Genomic DNA, 21,520 nt, shown 5'->3' with positions numbered 1-21,520 from the left:
AGTTTACGCTTTTTGTGGGTAAAATGGGAAAAACGGATAATTTTCATTTTTATTGGGGGAGGGGATTTTTCACTTTTTTCACTTTTCATTTTTACATTTTTCAACGTTTTTTTTACACTTTTTATGTCGATCGAGCAGCCCAGAGCAGAAAATCACCGATAATACTGAGTGCTGTGTCCTATACATAGCACTGCACAGTATTAGCAATCAAAGGATTGCTATAGATACCGTAAATTGTCTGGTCCAGACTATCTATAGCAATCCTTTCACTGCTAATATTGCTAATACTGTGCAGCACTGCTCAGTATTATCGGTGATCTTTTGCTCTGGTCTGCTCGATCGCAGACCAGAGCAGAAGACCCCGGAAGACGGCCGGAGCCAGGTGAGGGGACCTCCGGCCGCCGTGCTGGATGATTGGATCGCCGTGGCAGCGCTGCAGGCGATCCGATCATCCATTCAAAGTACCGCAATGCTGCAGATGCCGTGGTCTGTATTGATCACGGCATCTGAGGGGTTAATGGCGGACAACCGCGCGATTGCGGATGTCGGCCATTACGGGCGGGTCCCTGCCGTGTATGATGCGAGCACCGTTCCGATGCTCGCGGTCATACACAGGACATAAATGTACGTCCTGGTGGGGGAAGTCCCGCCAAACCAGGACGTACATTTACGTCCGTGGTCGTTAAGGGGTTAAACATAAATATCTTCAATTACGCTATATATAGAATTAGTTTTTGGGTTGAGATTTTGGGCTGAATCCGTCTGTTTTGGGGGAGATTTATCAAAACCTGTGCAGAAGAAAAGTTGCCTAGTTGCCCATAGCAACCAATCAGATAACTTCTTTCATTTTGCAGAGGCCTTGTCAAGAATATCAGAAGCGATCTGATTTGTTGCTATGGGCAACTAGGCCACTTTTCCTCTGAAAAGATTTTGATAATTCTTCGCCTTTTGGGGGAGATTTATTAAAACCTGTCTAGAGGAAGAGTGGTGCAGTTGCCCATTGCAACCAATCAGATTGCTTCTTCATCTTAAAGACACCTGTAAAAAATGAAAGAAGCAATCTGGTTGGTTGCCATGGGCAATTGCACCACTCTTCCTCTAGATAGGTTTTGCTAAATCTTCCCCTTTATGTCTATTTTTGTTACAGCCGTTTACGTACCAAAATATAACTGCATTTTAACACATATTTTGGGTAGTAAGATGCACAAAATCGCTCCCAACTTAAAATAGCTTTTTTTTTAGCTCTAGCTTTTGCTTAAGCGACAAAAACATCTAAACCCCTTAAAGGGGTATTCCAGTGGAAAGAATAATTTTTTTAAATGAACTGGTGCCAGAAAATTAAACAGATTTGTAAATTAAAGTGTGAATTCGGGTAGAAAACAGACATGGCGCACATCTACAATCTTGCATAATGATCTGATTGCTTCTCAGCATAATATCAAAAACTAACAGGTTGTTAGTATACATTTTTGATCAAAAAGTACAAGCCCACCCGCCACGTCAAGGCCACCTATTTAGAGTGGGTCCCTAACATCCCTAGCATAAAATGGCGCAGCACCGGGCGGCGACCACCACCGCCGTGACACCAGTGCCCACAGGGGGGGGGGGGAACGACCCACCGGCAGAGCGGCCCCAATGCCACTCAAACCAGTCCATTACTTTTATTTAAAAATCTTAATCCTTTCAGTACTTCTTAGCAGCTGTATGCTACAGAGGAAATTCTATTATTTTTTTATTTATTTTTGTCTTGTCCATAGTGCTCTCTGCTGACACCTCTGTCTGTGTCAAAGTAAAAAAAAAATGTTTACCACCGGAGTACCTTTTTAAGGACTTAGCCCATTTTCACCATAACCCCTTAACGACGCAGAACGTATATTTACGTCCTGCGCCGGCTCCCGCGATATGAAGCGGGATCGCGCCGCGATCCCGCATCATATCGCGTCGGTCCCGGCGCTCATCAACGGCCGGGACCCGCGGCTAATACCACACATCGCCGATCGCGGCGATGTGCGGTATTAACCCTTTAGAAGCTGACCGCCGCTTCTAAAGTGAAAGTGACCCACGGCGTCCCGAACAGCTGACAGGACACCGGGAGGGCCCTTACCTGCCTCCTCGGTGTCCGATCGGCGAATGACTGCTCCGTGCCTGAGATCCAGGCAGGAGCAGTCAAGCGCCGGTAACATTGATCACAGGCGTGTTAATACATGCTTGTGATCTGTGTAAAAGATCAGTGTGTGCAGTGTTATAGGTCCCTATGGGACCTATAACACTGCAAAAAAAAAGTTTAAAAAAAGTGTTAATAAAGGTCATTTAACCCCTTCCCTAATAAAAGTTTGAATCACCCCCCTTTTCCCATAAAAAAAATAAAACAGTGTAAAAAAATAAATAAATAAACATATGTGGTATCGCCGCATGCGTAAATGTCTGAAATATAAAAATATATCATTAATTAAACCGCACGGTCAATGGCGTACGCGCAAAAAAATTCCAAAGTCCAAAAAAGCGTATTTTGGTCACTTTTTATACCATTAAAAAATGAATAAAAAGTGACCAAAAAGTCCGATCAAAACAAAAATCATACCGATAAAAACTTCAGATCACAGCGCAAAAAAATGAGTCCTCATACCGCCCTGTACGTGGAAAAATAAAAAAGTTATAGGGGTCAGAAGATGACATTTTTAAACGTATAAATTTTCCTGCATGTAGTTATGATTTTTTCCAGAAGTGCGACAAATTCAAACCTATATAAGTAGGGTATCATTTTAACCGTTTGGACCTACAGAATAATGATAAGGTGTAATTTTTACCGAAATATGCGCTGCGTAGAAATGGAAGCCCCCAAAAGTTACAAAATTGTGTTTTTTCTTCGATTTTGTCGCACAATGATTTTTTTTTCCGTTTCGCTGTGCATTTTTGGGTAAAATGACTAATGTCACTGCAAAGTAGAATTGGCGACGCAAAAAATAAGCCATAATATGGATTTTTAGGTAGAAAATTGAAAGGGTTATGATTTTTAAAAGGTAAGGAGGAAAAAACGAAAGTGCAAAAACGGAAAATCCCGTAGTCCTTAAGGGGTTAAGGACCAGGCCATTTTTTGTTTTTGCCACCCCACCTTTTAAAAATCATAACGCTTAAAATTTTGCACCTACAGACCCATATAAAGGCTTGTTGTTTGTGCCACCAATTGTACTTTGTAATTATGTCAATCATTTAACAACAAAATCTACTGCAAAAAAAATAAAAAATTTGTGCGGTGAAATAAAAAAAATAAAAAAACAATTTGTGACTTTTGGGGGCTTTAGTTTCTACACAGTGCAATTTCTGATCTTTAATCTGTAGGCCCATACGGTCACAAGGATACCCAATTTATGTAGGTTTTATTTATTTTACTACTTTAAAAAAATCCTAACTACATGCACCAAAATTAGTATGTTTAAAATTGTGATATTCTGACCCCTATACCTTTTTTTTTCCCGCATACAGGGCTATATGAGGGCTCAGTTTTTGCACCGTAGTCTGTAGTTTTTATTGACACCATTAATTGACACCATGTTTTGATGGGACTTTTTGATCACTTTTTATTAATATTTTTATGACCAAAAATGCACAATTTTGGATTTGCAATTAGTTTCTTTTTTATGTGAACACCATTGACCGTGCAGTTTAGCTAACCTTATATTTTAATAGTTCGGACATTTTTGCTTGTGGTGTTACCACATATGATTTTTTTTATTACATTATTTTATTTGAAAAATGGGAAAAGGGGGGTGAGTTGAACATTTATTAGGGAAGCGGTTAATTCACTTTTATTAACTTTTAGCCCACAGGGGGCTACAACATTCAATCTTCTGATTGCATACACTGATCAGTGCTATGGCATGGCATAGCATTGATCAGTGTAACCGGCGATCTGCTGCTCTAGCTTGCTGCGCAGGCCAGGAGCAGCAGATGGCCGAACGGAGGACAGAGAGGCAGGTGAGGACCCTCTCGTCGTCCGGTAAGCTGATTGGGACATCGTGATTATGCTGCGATAGTTCCGGATCAGCTCAGCTGAGCTGCCAGGACACTTTCCCTTTCTTTCTAGATGCCGCAATCAACTTTGATTGCGGCGTCGGCCCGATCGAGGGTGTCTGGCATAAGCCATGCGTCCCAGCTGCCCGTAACAACCGTGACGTATTCTCCGCTGGTGGGAACGGTTTAAACCCTGTTAACGGGACCAGAGAGTACAGGTACACCCTTGGTTCTTAAGTACCAGGGTCCGAGGGCATACCTGTACACCCATGGTCCTGGATGGATTAGAACACATCCCAAAAAAGTGTCTTGCTCAAAAAAATGCCCAAAAGCAAAAAGGGTTTAAAAAAAGAAATTGTCTGACCATTTTATTTATTTATTTTTTATTTTTTGCTTGAATAAAGGGTGGTGTTTTGAGGTTCAAATTATATGGGCCAAACCACATTGGTTCTCATCTACTAAGACTTTTCCAGGTTTTTTTGTGTGGCATGTGTCGTGCATCAGAATTTCGAACAAAAAATCCACAAAAACCTAACTAACTCCCCACTTGACAAAAAAAATAAAACTCTAAAAAGGTTGTGGTCATCAGGAAAAAGGGGCATGTCTTCAAAAAAACAAAAACCCTACATTTTCAAAAGAACCTCCAAATTTACTAATGTTTCCACATAAAATGTGGTGGATTTGACCTCTGTAAACCCGCACAGCTCACAGGATCTGTAAAAAGAGCAAAACGTAGAGATCACCAAATACAATAGTAAATACCATGAAAAATACTTGTGGGAAACAAAAACCTCAGAATAAAACTAAACTCCACTCTTAGTAAATGAGGCAAATCGTGTGGCCTTAGCTTTAGGGTGAGTCCAGAAAAATTTTACCTTGCATCTGGCTGAAAATCCTCAAATCTGCAGCAAAATCTGAAAGTGCATTTTGCTGTAAATTCACTTTAGATCAATGCAAAAAATCTGATGCATTTGGGTCACAAAATGAGGAAACTGTGGATTTAAAGCATGCTCTTTTTTCTATATTAAATGGACACGGTGAGATACAAAAACTTTTAATATGTCGTACCTCTAGGCAAAACATTGACCTTTCTCATATACTTCATTAGAACATTTTATTTCCTTTTTGGAAAAATTATGGCTTATAAAATCATGGCTTTGTCCAAGCTGAAGCACAGGCATAGACAAAGTCCAGTAAGTGAGGGAGGGATAGCGCTCCTCTGTGCTCTCTCCTGTCTGACAGCACTTCTCTGTGCTCTCTCCTGTCTGACAGTACTCCTCTGTGCTCTCTCCTGTCTGACAGTACTCCTCTGTGCTCTCTCCTGTCTGATAGTACTCATCTGTGCTCTTTCCTATCTGACAGTACTCCTCTATGCTCTCTACTGTCTGATAGTACTCATCTGTGCTCTTTCCTATCTGATAGTACTCCTCTGTACTCTCTCCTGTCTGATAGTACTCCTCTGTGCTCGCTTTGCTTAGCAACGAATGTGAATATCGCCACGATTCGATCGCACAAATCACTTCATTAAACTCCATTTATTGCAGTCCAGACTCCAGGGCATCTAAGGTGGTGGCTCCACATGTCAGAACATGGGGCAAGAAATGCTGGACAGGCAGGAACAAGGATAGGCAGGATGACCCTGAATCATATGCAGCATGCAGACTATCATCAGCCAGCCACCCCTGTGATGTCACAGCCCTATATATTCGGCAGCCATCTTGCGGCCACTCACATCAGAGTTCAATTGCAGAGAGAGAGAGGGACAGACGGCAGTGTGTGTTGCACAGAAAAGTATTTTTACAGCAGCGATTCAGCTCATGCCCAAATCCAGCCTAGAAGTACTGATAGGGAAGGGAGAGAGATTGAGAAAGTGCAATTGTGGATTTATTACAGCAGTGATTCACCTCAAGCCCAAATCCAGCCTTACAGCACTGATAGGGAAGGAAGAGAGATTGAGAGAGAAATTTTGGGTGTACTACACAGCGACTGTGTGCTGCAACACTGGTGTGTACAACAACTGAAAAGCTAATAGTAGCCAGCCAGTTAGGGTGAGCAGAGCACTAAAAGCCATAATCACCTGCTATTATTGCCTAATGCTGGTTGAGAAGTGGAGCGTTTTGTCCTCTATTAAGTGTAACCTGTGCGTACATAGGTGGTGTACCATTTTGTTCCTGTTAAAGTCCTAAGGGCCTAGTTGCTGTGAAAGGCCAGCCATAAGTACATACCTGCTGCTGTTCTAGACAAATACTGTTTTAAGCGTAGTGGAGCGCATTGTACTCCCCTCATCAGTGCATACCATGTACGTGTTACGCCGAGCGCTCCGGGTCCCCGCTCCTCCCCGGAGCGCTCGCTTCACTCCCTCCGCTGCAGCGCTCCGGTCACGTCCTCTGACCCGGGGCGCTGCGATCCTGCTGCCAGCCGGGATGCGATTCGCGATGCGGGTAGCGCCCGCTCGCGATGCGCACCCCGGCTCCCCTACCTGACTCGCTCCCCGTCTGTTCTGTCCCGGCGCGCGCGGCCCCGCTCCCTAGGGCGCGCGCGCGCCGGGTCTCTGCGATTTAAAGGGCCACTGCGCCGCTGATTGGCGCAGTGGTTCCAATTAGGGTTTTCACCTGTGCACTTCCCTATATTACCTCACTTCCCTTGCACTCCCTTGCCGGATCTTGTTGCCTTAGTGCCAGTGATAGCGTTCCTTGTGTGTTCCTTGCCTGTGTTTCCAGACCTTCTGCCGTTGCCCCTGACTACGATCCTTGCTGCCTGCCCCGACCTTCTGCTACGTCCGACCTTGCTTCTGCCTACTCCCTTGTACCGCGCCTATCTTCAGCAGCCAGAGAGGTGAGCCGTTGCTAGTGGATACGACCTGGTCACTACCGCCGCAGCAAGACCATCCCGCTTTGCGGCGGGCTCTGGTGAAAACCAGTAGTGGCTTAGAACCGGTCCACTAGCACGGTCCACGCCAATCCCTCTCTGGCACAGAGGGTCCACTACCTGCCAGCCGGCATCGTGACAGTAGATCCGGCCATGGATCCCGCTGAAGTTCCTCTGCCAGTTGTCGCTGACCTCACCACGGTGGTCGCCCAGCAGTCACAACAGATAGCACAACAAGGCCAACAGCTGTCTCAACTGACCGTTATGCTACAACAGTTGCTACCACAGCTTCAGCAGTCATCTCCTCCGCCAGCTCCTGCACCTCCTCCGCAGCGAGTGGCCGCTCCTGGGATACGCTTATCCTTGCCGGATAAATTTGATGGGGACTCTAAGTTTTGCCGTGGCTTTCTTTCCCAATGTTCCCTGCATCTGGAGATGATGTCGGACCTGTTTCCCACTGAAAGGTCTAAGGTGGCTTTCGTAGTCAGTCTTCTGTCCGGAAAAGCCCTGTCATGGGCCACACCGCTCTGGGACCGCAATGACCCCGTCACTGCCTCTGTACACTCCTTCTTCTCGGAAATCCGAAGTGTCTTTGAGGAACCTGCCCGAGCCTCTTCTGCTGAGACTGCCCTGTTGAACCTGGTCCAGGGTAATTCTTCCGTTGGCGAGTATGCCGTACAATTCCGTACACTTGCTTCAGAATTGTCCTGGAATAATGAGGCCCTCTGCGCGACCTTCAAAAAAGGCCTATCCAGCAACATTAAAGATGTTCTGGCCGCACGAGAAATTCCTGCTAATCTACATGAACTTATTCACCTAGCCACTCGCATTGACATGCGTTTTTCTGAAAGGCGTCAGGAACTCCGCCAAGATATGGACTCTGTTCGCACGAGGCGTTTCGTCTCCTCGGCTCCTCTCTCCTCTGGTCCCCTGCAATCTGTTCCTGTGCCTCCCGCCGTGGAGGCTATGCAGGTCGACCGGTCTCGCCTGACACCTCAAGAGAGGACACGACGCCGTATGGAGAACCTCTGCCTGTACTGTGCTAGTACCGAACACTTCCTGAGGGATTGTCCTATCCGTCCTCCCCGCCTGGAAAGACGTACGCTGACTCCGCACAAAGGTGAGACAGTCCTTGATGTCTACTCTGCTTCTCCACGTCTTACTGTGCCTGTGCGGATGTCTGCCTCTGCCTTCTCCTTCTCTACAGTGGCCTTCTTGGACTCTGGATCTGCAGGGAATTTTATTTTGGCCTCTCTCGTCAACAGGTTCAACATCCCAGTGACCAGTCTCGCCAGACCCCTCTACATCAATTGTGTAAATAATGAAAGATTGGACTGTACCATACGTTTCCGCACGGAGCCCCTTCTTATGAGCATCGGAGCTCATCATGAGAGGATTGAACTTTTGGTCCTCCCCAATTGCACCTCGGAGATTCTCCTTGGACTTCCCTGGCTTCAACTTCATTCCCCAACCCTGGATTGGTCCACTGGGGAGATCAAGAGTTGGGGGTCCTCTTGTTCCAAGAACTGTCTAAAACCGGTTCCCAGTAACCCTTGCCGTAACTCTGTGGTTCCTCCAGTAACCGGTCTCCCTAAGGCCTATATGGACTTCGCGGATGTTTTCTGCAAAAAACAAGCTGAGACTCTACCTCCTCACAGGCCTTATGATTGCCCTATCGACCTCCTCCCGGGTACTACTCCACCCCGGGGCAGAATTTATCCTCTCTCTGCCCCAGAGACTCTTGCCATGTCCGAATACGTCCAGGAGAATCTAAAAAAGGGCTTTATCCGTAAATCCTCCTCTCCTGCCGGAGCCGGATTTTTCTTTGTGTCCAAAAAAGATGGCTCCCTACGTCCTTGCATTGACTACCGCGGTCTTAATAAAATCACGGTTAAGAACCGCTACCCCTTACCCCTCATCTCTGAACTCTTTGATCGCCTCCAAGGTGCCCACATCTTCACTAAATTGGACTTAAGAGGCGCCTATAACCTCATCCGCATCAGAGAGGGGGACGAGTGGAAAACGGCATTTAACACCAGAGATGACACTTTGAGTATCTGGTCATGCCCTTTGGACTGTGCAATGCCCCTGCCGTCTTCCAAGACTTTGTCAATGAAATTTTTCGTGATCTGTTATACTCCTGTGTTGTGGTATATCTGGACGATATCCTAATTTTTTCTGCCAATCTAGAAGAACACCGCCAGCATGTCCGTATGGTTCTTCAGAGACTTCGTGACAACCAACTCTATGCCAAAATTGAGAAATGTCTGTTTGAATGCCAATCTCTTCCTTTTCTAGGATATTTGGTCTCTGGCCAGGGACTACAGATGGATCCAGACAAACTCTCTGCCGTCTTAAAGTGGCCACGCCCCTCCGGACTCCGTGCTATCCAACGCTTTTTGGGGTTCGCCAATTATTACAGGCAATTTATTCCACATTTTTCTACCATTGTGGCTCCTATCGTGGCTTTAACCAAGAAAAATGCTGATCCCAAGTCCTGGCCTCCTCAAGCAGAAGACTCCTTTAAACGACTCAAGTCTGCCTTTTCTTCGGCTCCCGTGCTCTCCAGACCTGACCCTTCCAAACCCTTCCTATTGGAGGTTGATGCCTCCTCAGTAGGAGCTGGAGCTGTTCTTCTACAAAAAAATCCTTCCGGGCATGCTGTCACTTGTGGTTTTTTCTCTAGGACCTTCTCTCCAGCGGAGAGGAACTACTCCATCGGGGATCGAGAGCTTCTAGCCATTAAATTAGCACTTGAGGAATGGAGGCATCTGCTGGAGGGATCAAGATTTCCTGTTATTATCTACACCGACCACAAGAACCTCTCCTACCTCCAGTCGGCCCAACGGCTGAATCCTCGCCAGGCCCGGTGGTCTCTGTTCTTTGCCCGATTTAATTTTGAGATTCACTTTCGTCCTGCCGATAAGAACATTAGGGCCGATGCTCTCTCTCGTTCCTCGGATGCCTCGGAAGTTGATCTCCCTCCGCAACACATCATTCCACCTGACTGCCTGATCTCCACTTCTCCTGCCTCCATCAGGCAGACTCCTCCAGGAAAGACCTTTGTTTCTCCACGCCAACGCCTCGGAATCCTCAAATGGGGTCACTCCTCCCATCTCGCAGGTCATGCGGGCATCAAGAAATCTGTGCAACTCATCTCCCGCTTCTATTGGTGGCCGACTCTGGAGACGGATGTTGGGGACTTTGTGCGAGCCTGCACTATCTGTGCCCGGGATAAGACTCCTCGCCAGAAGCCCGCTGGTTTTCTTCATCCTCTGCCTGTCCCCGAACAGCCTTGGTCTCTGATTGGTATGGATTTTATTACTGATTTACCCCCTTCCCGTGGCAACACCGTTATTTGGGTGGTCGTTGATCGATTCTCCAAAATGGCACATTTCATCCCTCTTCCTGGTCTTCCTTCTGCGCCTCAGTTGGCTAAACAATTTTTTGTACACATTTTTCGTCTTCACGGGTTGCCTACGCAGATTGTCTCGGATAGAGGGGTCCAATTCGTGTCTAAATTCTGGAGGGCTCTCTGTAAACAACTCAAGATTAAATTAAATTTTTCCTCTGCATATCATCCCCAGTCCAATGGACAAGTAGAAAGAATTAACCAGATCCTGGGTGATTATTTGCGACATTTTGTTTCCTCCCGCCAGGATGACTGGGCAGATCTCCTTCCATGGGCCGAATTTTCGTATAACTTCAGGGTCTCTGAATCTTCCTCCAAATCCCCATTTTTCGTGGTGTACGGCCGTCACCCTCTTCCCCCCCTCCCTACCCCCTTGCCCTCTGGTCTGCCCGCTGTGGATGAAATTTCTCCTGACCTTTCCATTATCTGGAGAGAGACCCAAAATTCTCTCTTACAGGCTTCTTCACGCATGAAGAGGTTCGCGGATAAGAAAAGAAGAGCTCCCCCCGTTTTTTCCCCTGGAGACAAGGTATGGCTCTCCGCTAAATATGTCCGCTTCCGTGTCCCTAGCTACAAGTTGGGACCACGCTATCTTGGTCCTTTCAAAATTTTGTGTCAAATTAATCCTGTCTCTTATAAACTTCTTCTTCCTCCTTCTCTTCGTATCCCTAATGCCTTTCACGTCTCTCTTCTCAAACCACTCATCCTCAACCGTTTTTCTCCCAAATCTGTTCCTCCCACTCCTGTTTCCGGCTCCTCGGACGTCTTCTCGGTCAAGGAAATTTTGGCTGCCAAAAAGGTCAGAGGGAAAAATTTTTTTTTAGTAGACTGGGAGGGTTGTGGTCCTGAAGAGAGATCCTGGGAACCTGAGGACAACATCCTTGACAAAAGTCTGCTCCTCAGGTTCTCAGGCTCCAAGAAGAGGGGGAGACCCAAGGGGGGGGGTACTGTTACGCCGAGCGCTCCGGGTCCCCGCTCCTCCCCGGAGCGCTCGCTTCACTCCCTCCGCTGCAGCGCTCCGGTCACGTCCTCTGACCCGGGGCGCTGCGATCCTGCTGCCAGCCGGGATGCGATTCGCGATGCGGGTAGCGCCCGCTCGCGATGCGCACCCCGGCTCCCCTACCTGACTCGCTCCCCGTCTGTTCTGTCCCGGCGCGCGCGGCCCCGCTCCCTAGGGCGCGCGCGCGCCGGGTCTCTGCGATTTAAAGGGCCACTGCGCCGCTGATTGGCGCAGTGGTTCCAATTAGGGTTTTCACCTGTGCACTTCCCTATATTACCTCACTTCCCTTGCACTCCCTTGCCGGATCTTGTTGCCTTAGTGCCAGTGATAGCGTTCCTTGTGTGTTCCTTGCCTGTGTTTCCAGACCTTCTGCCGTTGCCCCTGACTACGATCCTTGCTGCCTGCCCCGACCTTCTGCTACGTCCGACCTTGCTTCTGCCTACTCCCTTGTACCGCGCCTATCTTCAGCAGCCAGAGAGGTGAGCCGTTGCTAGTGGATACGACCTGGTCACTACCGCCGCAGCAAGACCATCCCGCTTTGCGGCGGGCTCTGGTGAAAACCAGTAGTGGCTTAGAACCGGTCCACTAGCACGGTCCACGCCAATCCCTCTCTGGCACAGAGGGTCCACTACCTGCCAGCCGGCATCGTGACAGTACGTACATCTAAGTGGTGTACCATTTTTTTTCTGTTAAAGTCTTAAGGGCCTAGTTACTGTGAAAAGCCAGCCAAAAGTACACACCTGCTGCTGTTCTAGACAAATACTGTTTTAAGCGTAGTGGAGCGCATTGTACTCCCCTCATCAGTGCATACCATGTACGTACATCTAAGTGGTGTACCATTTTTTTTTCTGTTAAAGTCTTAAGGGCCTAGTTACTGTGAAAAGCCAGTCAAAAGTACACACCTGCTGCTGTTCTAGCCAAATACTGTTTTAAGAGTAGTGGAGCGTATTGTACTCCCCTCATATGCTAAGTATGTCAGGCAGTGAAGTGCCAGGACATGCACAGAGGAGTGGCAGAGAGCTAAATTCATCAGGCGCAGGCAGAGGTCGCATCAGACTATGGGTGAGTGGCAGCAGGAGATGCAGCGAGAGGCCCGAGCTCCTTGTATCAGCTAGCGGTCGTGTCTCGACCAGCAACCCATCTGCTGTCATTGACTGGTTAACTTGGTCATCCACTTCATCACGAGTGACATCTGTAACTCGTGATTCAACAGTCCTCAGACACAACCATAAGTTGGCATGGCCCGGGAGCAGTCCCTGTCCTCCAATTGCCTCTTTCCTATGCTGTGGGTTAATCTCCAATTTTTAGACAGCATGATCTACTAGCGGACAGCCAGCAGCTACTGCCCAGCCAAGAAGTGGAGGAGACATCCCCGCTTCCTTCGCTAGGCGGGCAAGCAGTGATTAGGAGAGTGTCGTGGCAGGTGGTGTTGGTAGTGTTCAGTCTCCTGAAGCACACACTGTTGAGGAACCTGAGGAGGACATCAGTGACCTGCAGACACACCTTGATGATGATGAAGCCAATCGCTCTTGGGAGCGCGGTGCAGAAGGGGATTCATCTCCATCAGGAGAAGAGGGTGGCAGGTTGCCCATGAGGCAGCAGTTGAGCCAGCAAGGTGGTAGCATGGTTGGGAGTCAGCATGGTGGCAGCAGTGGGAAGTCTGGAGCCAAACGTGCCCGGGGTAGACCAACTGCATCGCAGCAGCCTACCTGACCGGGAAGTTGTGGAACAGGGGTCTCTGGAGTTGGCGGCAGTAGCAGTCATTCAGTGCGGACTGTTGGGGGGGAAATCAGCTACTCTGCGGAGTAGCAGTTTTTCATTAAGTATCCGGAGGATGTTAACATGACCACATGCAATTTTAAAAAATATCTTTAATCTTTTAACCACTTATCCAACAGCACAGAAGCTGAATTTGCTCCTGTCAAAGTTGTTGGTACAGCAGTCCCTCTCATTTGAGAGGCAGGGGTAGCTGGCCTCGCAGCAGGAGTTTTTCCATAGTTTACACTGCAGCAATTATACAGTATTGGAGATGGCACCAGACTTGGGTCCTCAATAGAGATGAGCAAATCAAATTGGACAAATCCCATTTTTTTTTAAATTCACTCCTCTCTAGTTGTCATCATATATTACCTCTGGAATTACCACAAGAATCCAATGAAACAGGTTGTGCGATAACAATGAACCATAACTGATTAAATGAAACATTCGCAGATCCACACAAAGTAAGACAATTGGGGGTGGGGTGGGGACGGGATTGCACTGAGAGGCCGGGGCTGGAACAGGAGGTAGCTCGATTTGCGGCGGACCGCTAGCTTGATGCTCACCAGAATGAGTCCTCAAAAAGGGATTTTAACATTTTTTAAATAAATTCAAATAAAATTAAATAAAAATTACATAAAAATATCTCTTTAATCTCTTCAATTGTGATGCCATATCTTCTCCCGACCCTGCTGCCACATCCAGACACTCTGCTTCAGTGATTCTAATAGCAATGCCTCTAATCTGCATGCCATACTGAATAACTGTATTATTTCACTAACACAGCACACTCCCTATGCGTGTTACGACAAGGCAAAGTGTTCTACACCACTATTGAGGCTCTGTGTAGGCCAGAAATAGCTGTTTGTAATAGAGATTCACCATAAATAAATTTGGACCAAAACAAACTTTGGGAGAAAATTGGGCGAATCGGCAGAATCGAATTTTTCAAAAATTCACTCATCTCTATCTGCAGCACATAGAGGGAATTTTTTTAATCTCATAAACTTGGCTTGTACTGTAATCCAGTGCAGATTTTATCTGTGCAAGTCTGAACGCAAAATCCGCCATGTGCTGAATTACCTTAACTCCTTTGCCTATTTTGTCATTTTGCCACCACGTAAGGCTTCATCAGAAGACTAGACTCTCAGCGGTACAGTTCTCTTTAATCTTTTGAGACACTTCAATTTGCTGTTTTCCTGTAGAATGTTTTATTCTTCAGTCTGTATTATAAAATTGACTGCACTGCATTCCTCCTAGCAATCTGAATAGAGCGATAATAACCATCCAGTCCAGTCTCCAGTCTCTGCTGCTGTTCTGTTAGTACATAATGAAGTCAGATCTGAAGGAAACTCTCCTTGATCACTATGACACTCCTGACCTGGAGTTAGCAGGTAGAGATGGCTTTTGTACTTTCAAATTCCCTGAGCTTTCAGCCATGTGTCTGAAAATATGTTGTTTAAAATGAATCCCAATGCAGCCAAAACCTTCCTTTAGAACCCTCCTAGCAGACTTTGAAGTGATATGCACATTCTTACAATGTCATAGCGGAATGAAAACAACTTGAACCAGAATGTTTCTCTGCCTCCTTAATTAGAGTTTCCCTTAGAACCTCTGCTAGCCCAGGCCTCAGAGTAACAGCCCATTGTGTGACGAGCAAAGGCTGAACACAGGGATCAAAGTATCCCAGATAGAAGCCTTGAATGCTTTGTATATGGCCATTAAGTAAAAAATATGACAGAAAGTTTAAAAAGACAAAAACTAAATATTTTTACTACTGTGTACTTTCACTTGTACTGTATAGTCATAAAGTTCTTAGTAATGGAAAGAGATACCTTTTAAATATACAATTTCAAAAGAAAACTGCATAGAAATATATTAGACATAGAACATATACAATAAGGGAGGGATCTGGAACCAGGTCTGGAAACCGCCTGGAAGAAAAAGCTGGATACATACAGAAGCTCCAATGGCTGGAGGTAACCTAAAAGTAAATTTTAATAAAAAGTGTTTTGAGGGGCATACCCCCTTTTGACGAAGAGTGGTTATTCCCCTTCAAACGCGTTGTCTGTACATTTAAATAAAATTTACTTTAAGTTCATCTCCAATGATAAAGATGTAGATTTAAAGATTAGGTGGTCAGGATAGTTTTAGAAGCCTTTAAGTGAAATTAACAGTATCCTCATTTACCATATTTTTCGCCATCTTATACGGCAAATACACATTAAAACCCTGTCCTATCAGGGCGGTCCCTGCGGCCATCAATGGCCGGGCCCCATGGCTAATACAGGACATCACCGATCGCGGTGATGCCCTGTATTAACCCTTCAGACGCGGCGATCAAAGCTGACCGTTGCATCTGAAGCGAAAGTGACACTAACCCGGCTGCTCAGTCGGGCTGTTCGGGACCGCCGCGGTGAAATCACAGCGTCCCGAACAGCTTACAGGACCTTACCTGCCTCCTCGGTGTCTGCTCATTACCGGGATCCCCTGCATGGCCAGTGCTCTCCTTCGTCTTCTTCACATCGTCGCACACGCCATTCCGTCATCCAATAGGAGAGGCGTGCGTAGCGATGTGATGGCGGCGACGGAGAGCGAGGATACCGGGCAGCAGAGACGTTCCGGAGCGATGGGGACAGCGATGGAGGGTTACATCCAGGGCAGCGGTGACGGGTCCGGAGCGGCTGGGACACATGAGTATTACCTCCTATACCAGTGGTCTTCAACCTGCAGACCTCCAGATGTTGCAAAACCACAACTCCCGGCATGCCCGGACAGCCAATGGCTGTCCGGGCATGCTGGGAGTTGTAGTTTTGCAACATCTGGAGGTCCGCCGGTTGAAGGTTCAGAATATTTTTTTTCTAGATTTTCATCCTTGGGTGAGTCTTTGGTGCGTCTTCTATGCCGGAGCGCTTTATATGGCGAAAGATACGGTAATAACAACCTCCTTGTTTGAGAACATACAACAGAACCAAATGGCAATAAATTCAAAACCAAAAGACCTACCTGCCACTCTGATCCATAAAGGTTAAAAACAAATTTGTTTTTTTGAGGTTCTTCTTCTGTGGAAGGACTTTTGCAGACAGTAAAATTCCTCTGATGTGTATTCTGTATGTTAAGAGTAATGTCTACAAACCCATTATTTAAGTATTCAGATTGGGGTATTGCTCTGTGTCTGCATTCCAGCATGAAGCTCCATTCTTGTTTAATTCTGCAAAGATACAGGATCTGTTATAGTATGATCATGCTGTCTAGGTCAAATCATATTTGATAACATTTATGTGAATGTGTAACCCATGGTATCACACGAGTTTAGATAACAACGTAAAGAATTTCCCATTGTTTCATGGGTCTCATCAGTTCATATAAAATCTTGGCTATTTGTTTCCATTAATAAAGTTTGATGTGTATATCGTAGATGTACATGGCCTTCCGATGCTATGTTGTTTAAACAATTTTCCAATACAGGCAATTGGAGTCACACCGACATCGGACTCAGACACCCTTCAGATGTTTTTGACCTCAAACCATATCAAGTAGATCAGATGGGGTCGGGGGGGCTCTAGTTCCCGAGAAAGTTGTGAGTCTAAAGGTGGGGCCCACATCAATAATATATTTAAGGCATATCCTGTGGATATATCATAAATGTTCCAGATCGAATGTTGTTTCAGGGTGCACAAAACAGCAGGTGTGACACGCAGGCGGACTTTTTAAACATATTCTTTTAGGGTACATTCACACACACAGGATCCGCTGCGGATATGAAGTTGTAAGCAGATTTCAAACTGTAAAATCCACAATTGCAGATCAGCAACTGCTGATTTTACTACATAGTTCTTATGTATTTTTAACTGCTTTGACTGCAGATTTTACAACTGCTGATCTGCAATTGCAAATCCGGTGTGTGAGAATACAGTGTGCGTCCACACAAGAAGATTTATTTCAAATTTGCAACGTTTCCTGCTGTGAGTTTGAATAGGGCGGGCTTTCTGCAGCAGATTTTCGCCAGTGGAATCTCCACTGTGGAAAATCCACCAAAGGCCCCATTGAAGTCAATGGGGACTGCAGCAGATTTTAAACAGCTGAGATTCTGCTGCTGAAAATCTGCTGCGGACAGCCCCTTTCAAACAAAATCTGCTTGTATTAACGCACCCTCAAGTAACAAAAAGTCTATCCAAAGAAGAGCTGTAGCTACTACATGCAGACTGTGCATGGCCATGCCTTGACTGTGACTAGAATCTGAGGAAGTACTGTTTTTCCACATCTTATTCCATGATTCCATGATCAATGGCCCTGAAAATAAGACTGTGGGCCCTTTTAAAACCATCTCGCTGTTATTATAATACTCACTAACCTCTTTTCTAACCACCAAGCTTGTACCCATTATTTTCATAACCAATAAGCATTATGCCTCCTGTTAAAATGATATCTAGATTGCCTACGCACATTGAAAAACTTAAAAAATGTGTATTTATGAGGTTACACAATTCTATCATTTTCATTTTTTTTGTTTATGCAATTATTGTTCTGTAGTAAGAATAACATATTTGGGGTGATTTACTAAGAGTGTTTTCTTAGTTTTTTTTTTTTTTGCCAGGTATTTTTCCATGGTATTTACTAATTAGGCGCTTTTCACAAGGTTTTGCTGTTTTCACACCTGCTCTAAGCTGTCAGGTTTTCCAGAGCTCTAGTTCACCATATTTTATGTGGGAAGATTAGTAAATTTGTTGGGATTTTTTTAAAACTGTAAAAGGCTTGCCACTGTTTTGGGACTGCACACCTTTTCCCAGAGGCCACACCACCTAAAGTAAAATGGAGAGTTTTACTGTTTTTTTGGGGGGATTTTTTGGTTGTAAAATCTGGCAAAATCTGTTTTTATCAGTGCTTCTTATCTGTATATGTGACTTTTTAATCACTTTTTATTTAACATTTTTTTTGGAATGTTATGTGACAAAAAATCAGCAATTATGGACTTTTTTTATGTTCACCCTACAGGATTATTAACAATATGTTTTAATAGTTCTGACATTTCCACACATGGCAGTACCATGTATGTCTATTTATTTACTTGTTTACATTTTTTTAATTTGTAAAATGGAAAAAGGTGGGATTTAAAAAAAATTTAAAAATAAAAATTTTTGGAGAAGGGGCTAATTCACATTTTTAAAACATTATATTACTTTATAACATTTTAAAGTCCCCATAGGTTACTATTCATAGCAATCTTTTGATTGCCTAAACTGCTGCAATAGCACTGATTAGTGATATCAGTGATTCACTTGTATAGCCTGCTAGAACAGACTATACAAGTGGATCCCAGAAGAGTGGCACAGAGCAGATAAGGAGAGCTCTGACCACTGTCTTGATTCATATGATGGATACTTAAGTTAATAGTGCAACTCCTGTGGTCTCATACACCCTACACGGTGTAAATGTACGCCCAGGCAGCCAAGTCATTTATGCCCTGCGTCTTCTAGGCCCCGAATGCTGCGAGAACTGCTCAGCACTCAACAATATGGGATCAACCACAAACACTTTTGTATCTGTTTAGCCCCTAAAATGACACACTTATCTGATGGACTAAGTGACTGGATTCAGAGTTATCTGACATTCCAGTGGCTACTGGCAAGTGTCAGCTGGAATACAGCTGGAACCTACTGCATGTACATCAGGTTCAGTGCCATATTTCCCTATCACACCATACATGTATGGTGGATATCTCCAAGGAGTTTATGGGGTTGTTATGACCTGACCACAATAAGAATTACATGCCATTCACGTTTTCCTTGTGTTTTGCATCGTTTGTTATATATTTACCATTCATTTTTTTAATTATTATAACCATTTGCTTTGGCATGTGCTACCATCAAAATGATTGACATGAACATTTTTGTTTAGCAAATGACTTCTTAATAATTTTGCTTGATTTGTTAGATGCAAAGTAAGGACTTGTAATAATGATTAATAACGTGTCTCGCAGTTAAATGCACGGAGGTAAAGACATTAACTTGGTTAAATTTATTTTAGGAATCATTAAACCTTTCAAAATGTTGTCATTTCAAATAAAGCAAACATTAACTACAACACTGGGAAGGGCTTGTAAAATTTTATTGTAGTCTAAATTAATATAAAAAGAATTATTATCAATTTTAAAGACCATTTCTCCATAAAATATACATAAAATGCAACCTGGAAATGTTCATCCAGGACTTGTCTTCTTTGTGTAAATAATATTCTTGTTTACCTTTACTAAACAGTTTGTTAAGAACCACTGATGGTGGCTATAAAGGTTCTCATCCAGCTTTCTATGGTTTCTAAATATACATAATTACTGTACCTGCTTTGTTTGACAGGGTTGTTGGATAGTTGAAAAAATGATCCACAAATGGAATACAATAACAAAACAAAAGAAAACAAGACTCTTCAATCTCCTTTAGATTTGGCATACAGGATCTGCTCCCATAGTCTTCCACCTATCTTTGTTTACAAACGGCTGGAGAAGAGAACTTGACTGTTGTAGCCAATTGGGTGGTCTTAATTGCCATTTGCTGTAGTATTGGAATCCCCACTTGTGTTTTATTTATTATTTGTGTTTATTTATTATTTTTGTTAACAAATGGACAACCCTTTTTAAGAGCCAACTCCCCAAATATTAGATTTTACTATTTTAAATAGATAAGGGTTTGCTGAATTAATAACTTTTTGAATCATTCCCAAGATAAGATGGTTTATAGTTTCGTAGATCCCGTCCATGATCAGTGGGTTATCGCTTGAGCATCAACTCTGGACAGATGTTGTTAGTATGTATGGCAGACAAGCTAATGGGTGGCACTAAGAAGTTAGGGTACGGATGGGTGTCACTGCCGGCAAAGTATGTTGGTTGGAGGACTTAGGTGAAGGAGGGTGGCACAGACCAAGTACTGACTCCAACCTTAATACTGAAATTGTTACCTGTTTTCTATGTGCCTATAAAGCCAGTTGACACTGCGGGTCTCTGATCCTATAACATGATGAAGTATTTGGGAAATGGACATACATTACAGAACTATAAAGCATTTATTGGGGTACAAGCTGGCACTCTTTTATGAGGGGAATATAGGGGAATGGGGAGGCTAGTCAGAAAAGGGCTGATGTCTTCCATCATATAGTCATTCTATGGTGGTAATATGCAACAACTTAGCGAGTCCTTATTTCAGTAACAAAGTCCATATTTCATATCTGTAGAAATTTGCTGCTAGCTGCAGCACTCTTCATCTGTTATTGGCTCAGCCTCCAGCACTCGCCCATCCACCATTGCTAGCTCCACCCATGCTACCAACTATCTACGATGTCTGAACAGCCCCGACAATTTATACTTGCTCAGAATTATAAATACAATCAAAAGAGCCCCCACAAATCATAAAATATATTGGCATACTGTCCCTTCCCATACATCTATTACTGTTACTTGTATTATTTGTTTGTGTGCCTTATTCATTTCCCAGGAAAACATTATGAGTTATGACACATCACTATAAAGATACGTTTGCAAAGCTGTCTCGCTTGTCACAGAAAATTATACGTTGAAATGTAATGAAAGTAGTAGCTAGTAAAATAAAAGTGTTTTTTTTTTTTTTTCTTTTCCTTCTAGCCTGGAATGGTTGACAGTGCAGTATGCTTATCAGAATAATTTTTATCCATAAATTATACTATACACTTTAAAGGATTTTAGACTGTTAAACCTTAAATGCATGTTAATCCAAAGTGTTTAGAGGACTTTTACTGCAACAAATATAGACAGCATAGAAAGTTTTCCGAACCAAGAGGAAAATAAAATGGACTGTATGTAGTTTTAATATCTCCAATCCTTTTTTTAATTTTTTTATTACTTTTGTACAATATCCTGTTTTTATAGTTCCATTAAAACATTTGAGTTTACAATCCTGCACCTGCTTCCAAAAGACATTTCTATAATATTGCATTGCAATGTATCATACCTGTCACTGACAAGCAACCTATTAGGCCCTGACTTAGGGTTAGGCCTCTGGCTGCCATGCTAACTGCAATAGCAACTTTTAGGAATCCTGAATGTTATCAAACCCTAGGTGCCATGGGCACTAGTATTTTCAGTTGTTAAAATGGTATTTTGCCTGTATTTTACAGCTAATATCTGTTGGTGATCGCATAAATGTATGGCATAGTCCGATAAAGCATCGGTGTCTTTGCTCTACGTCAATAGTGCGTTGCAGGATTAAAGTCACACTAAGGGGGCGTTCACAAGTACAGTATCCTACGCAGATGAGATGCACAGGATTTGATGCACAGTATTTTCTGATGCAGATTTCAATGTAAACTAAATGACTGGACACAGCTTTTAATCTGTGCAGGATACTGTACGTGTGAAAATGGACAATTGGGCAATTGAAGAAAGTGGCACTCATCACAAATGTGAGGTTTATGTTTAATACTATCAATGTACAAGCAGGTGCATC

General features: G+C 44.2%; 1 protein-coding gene across 1 annotated transcript in view; it reads right to left on the bottom strand.

Moving 5' to 3' along the window:
- LRRC2 (leucine rich repeat containing 2) overlaps positions 1–21,520 on the bottom strand; it is a 394,574-nt gene that overhangs the window by 231,210 nt on the left and 141,844 nt on the right. Inside the window, exon 3 of the mRNA XM_056552234.1 lies at positions 16,056–16,260. Coding sequence (XP_056408209.1) covers positions 16,056–16,260 — 205 coding nt within the window. The remainder of the gene's footprint in view (positions 1–16,055; positions 16,261–21,520) is intronic.

This window comes from Hyla sarda, chromosome 1 (genome assembly GCF_029499605.1).
Source record: "Hyla sarda isolate aHylSar1 chromosome 1, aHylSar1.hap1, whole genome shotgun sequence".
NCBI classification, from domain to species: domain Eukaryota; kingdom Metazoa; phylum Chordata; class Amphibia; order Anura; family Hylidae; genus Hyla; species Hyla sarda.
Note: the sequence above shows the minus strand (reverse complement) of the source record. Positions and strands in the feature narration are given on the sequence as shown.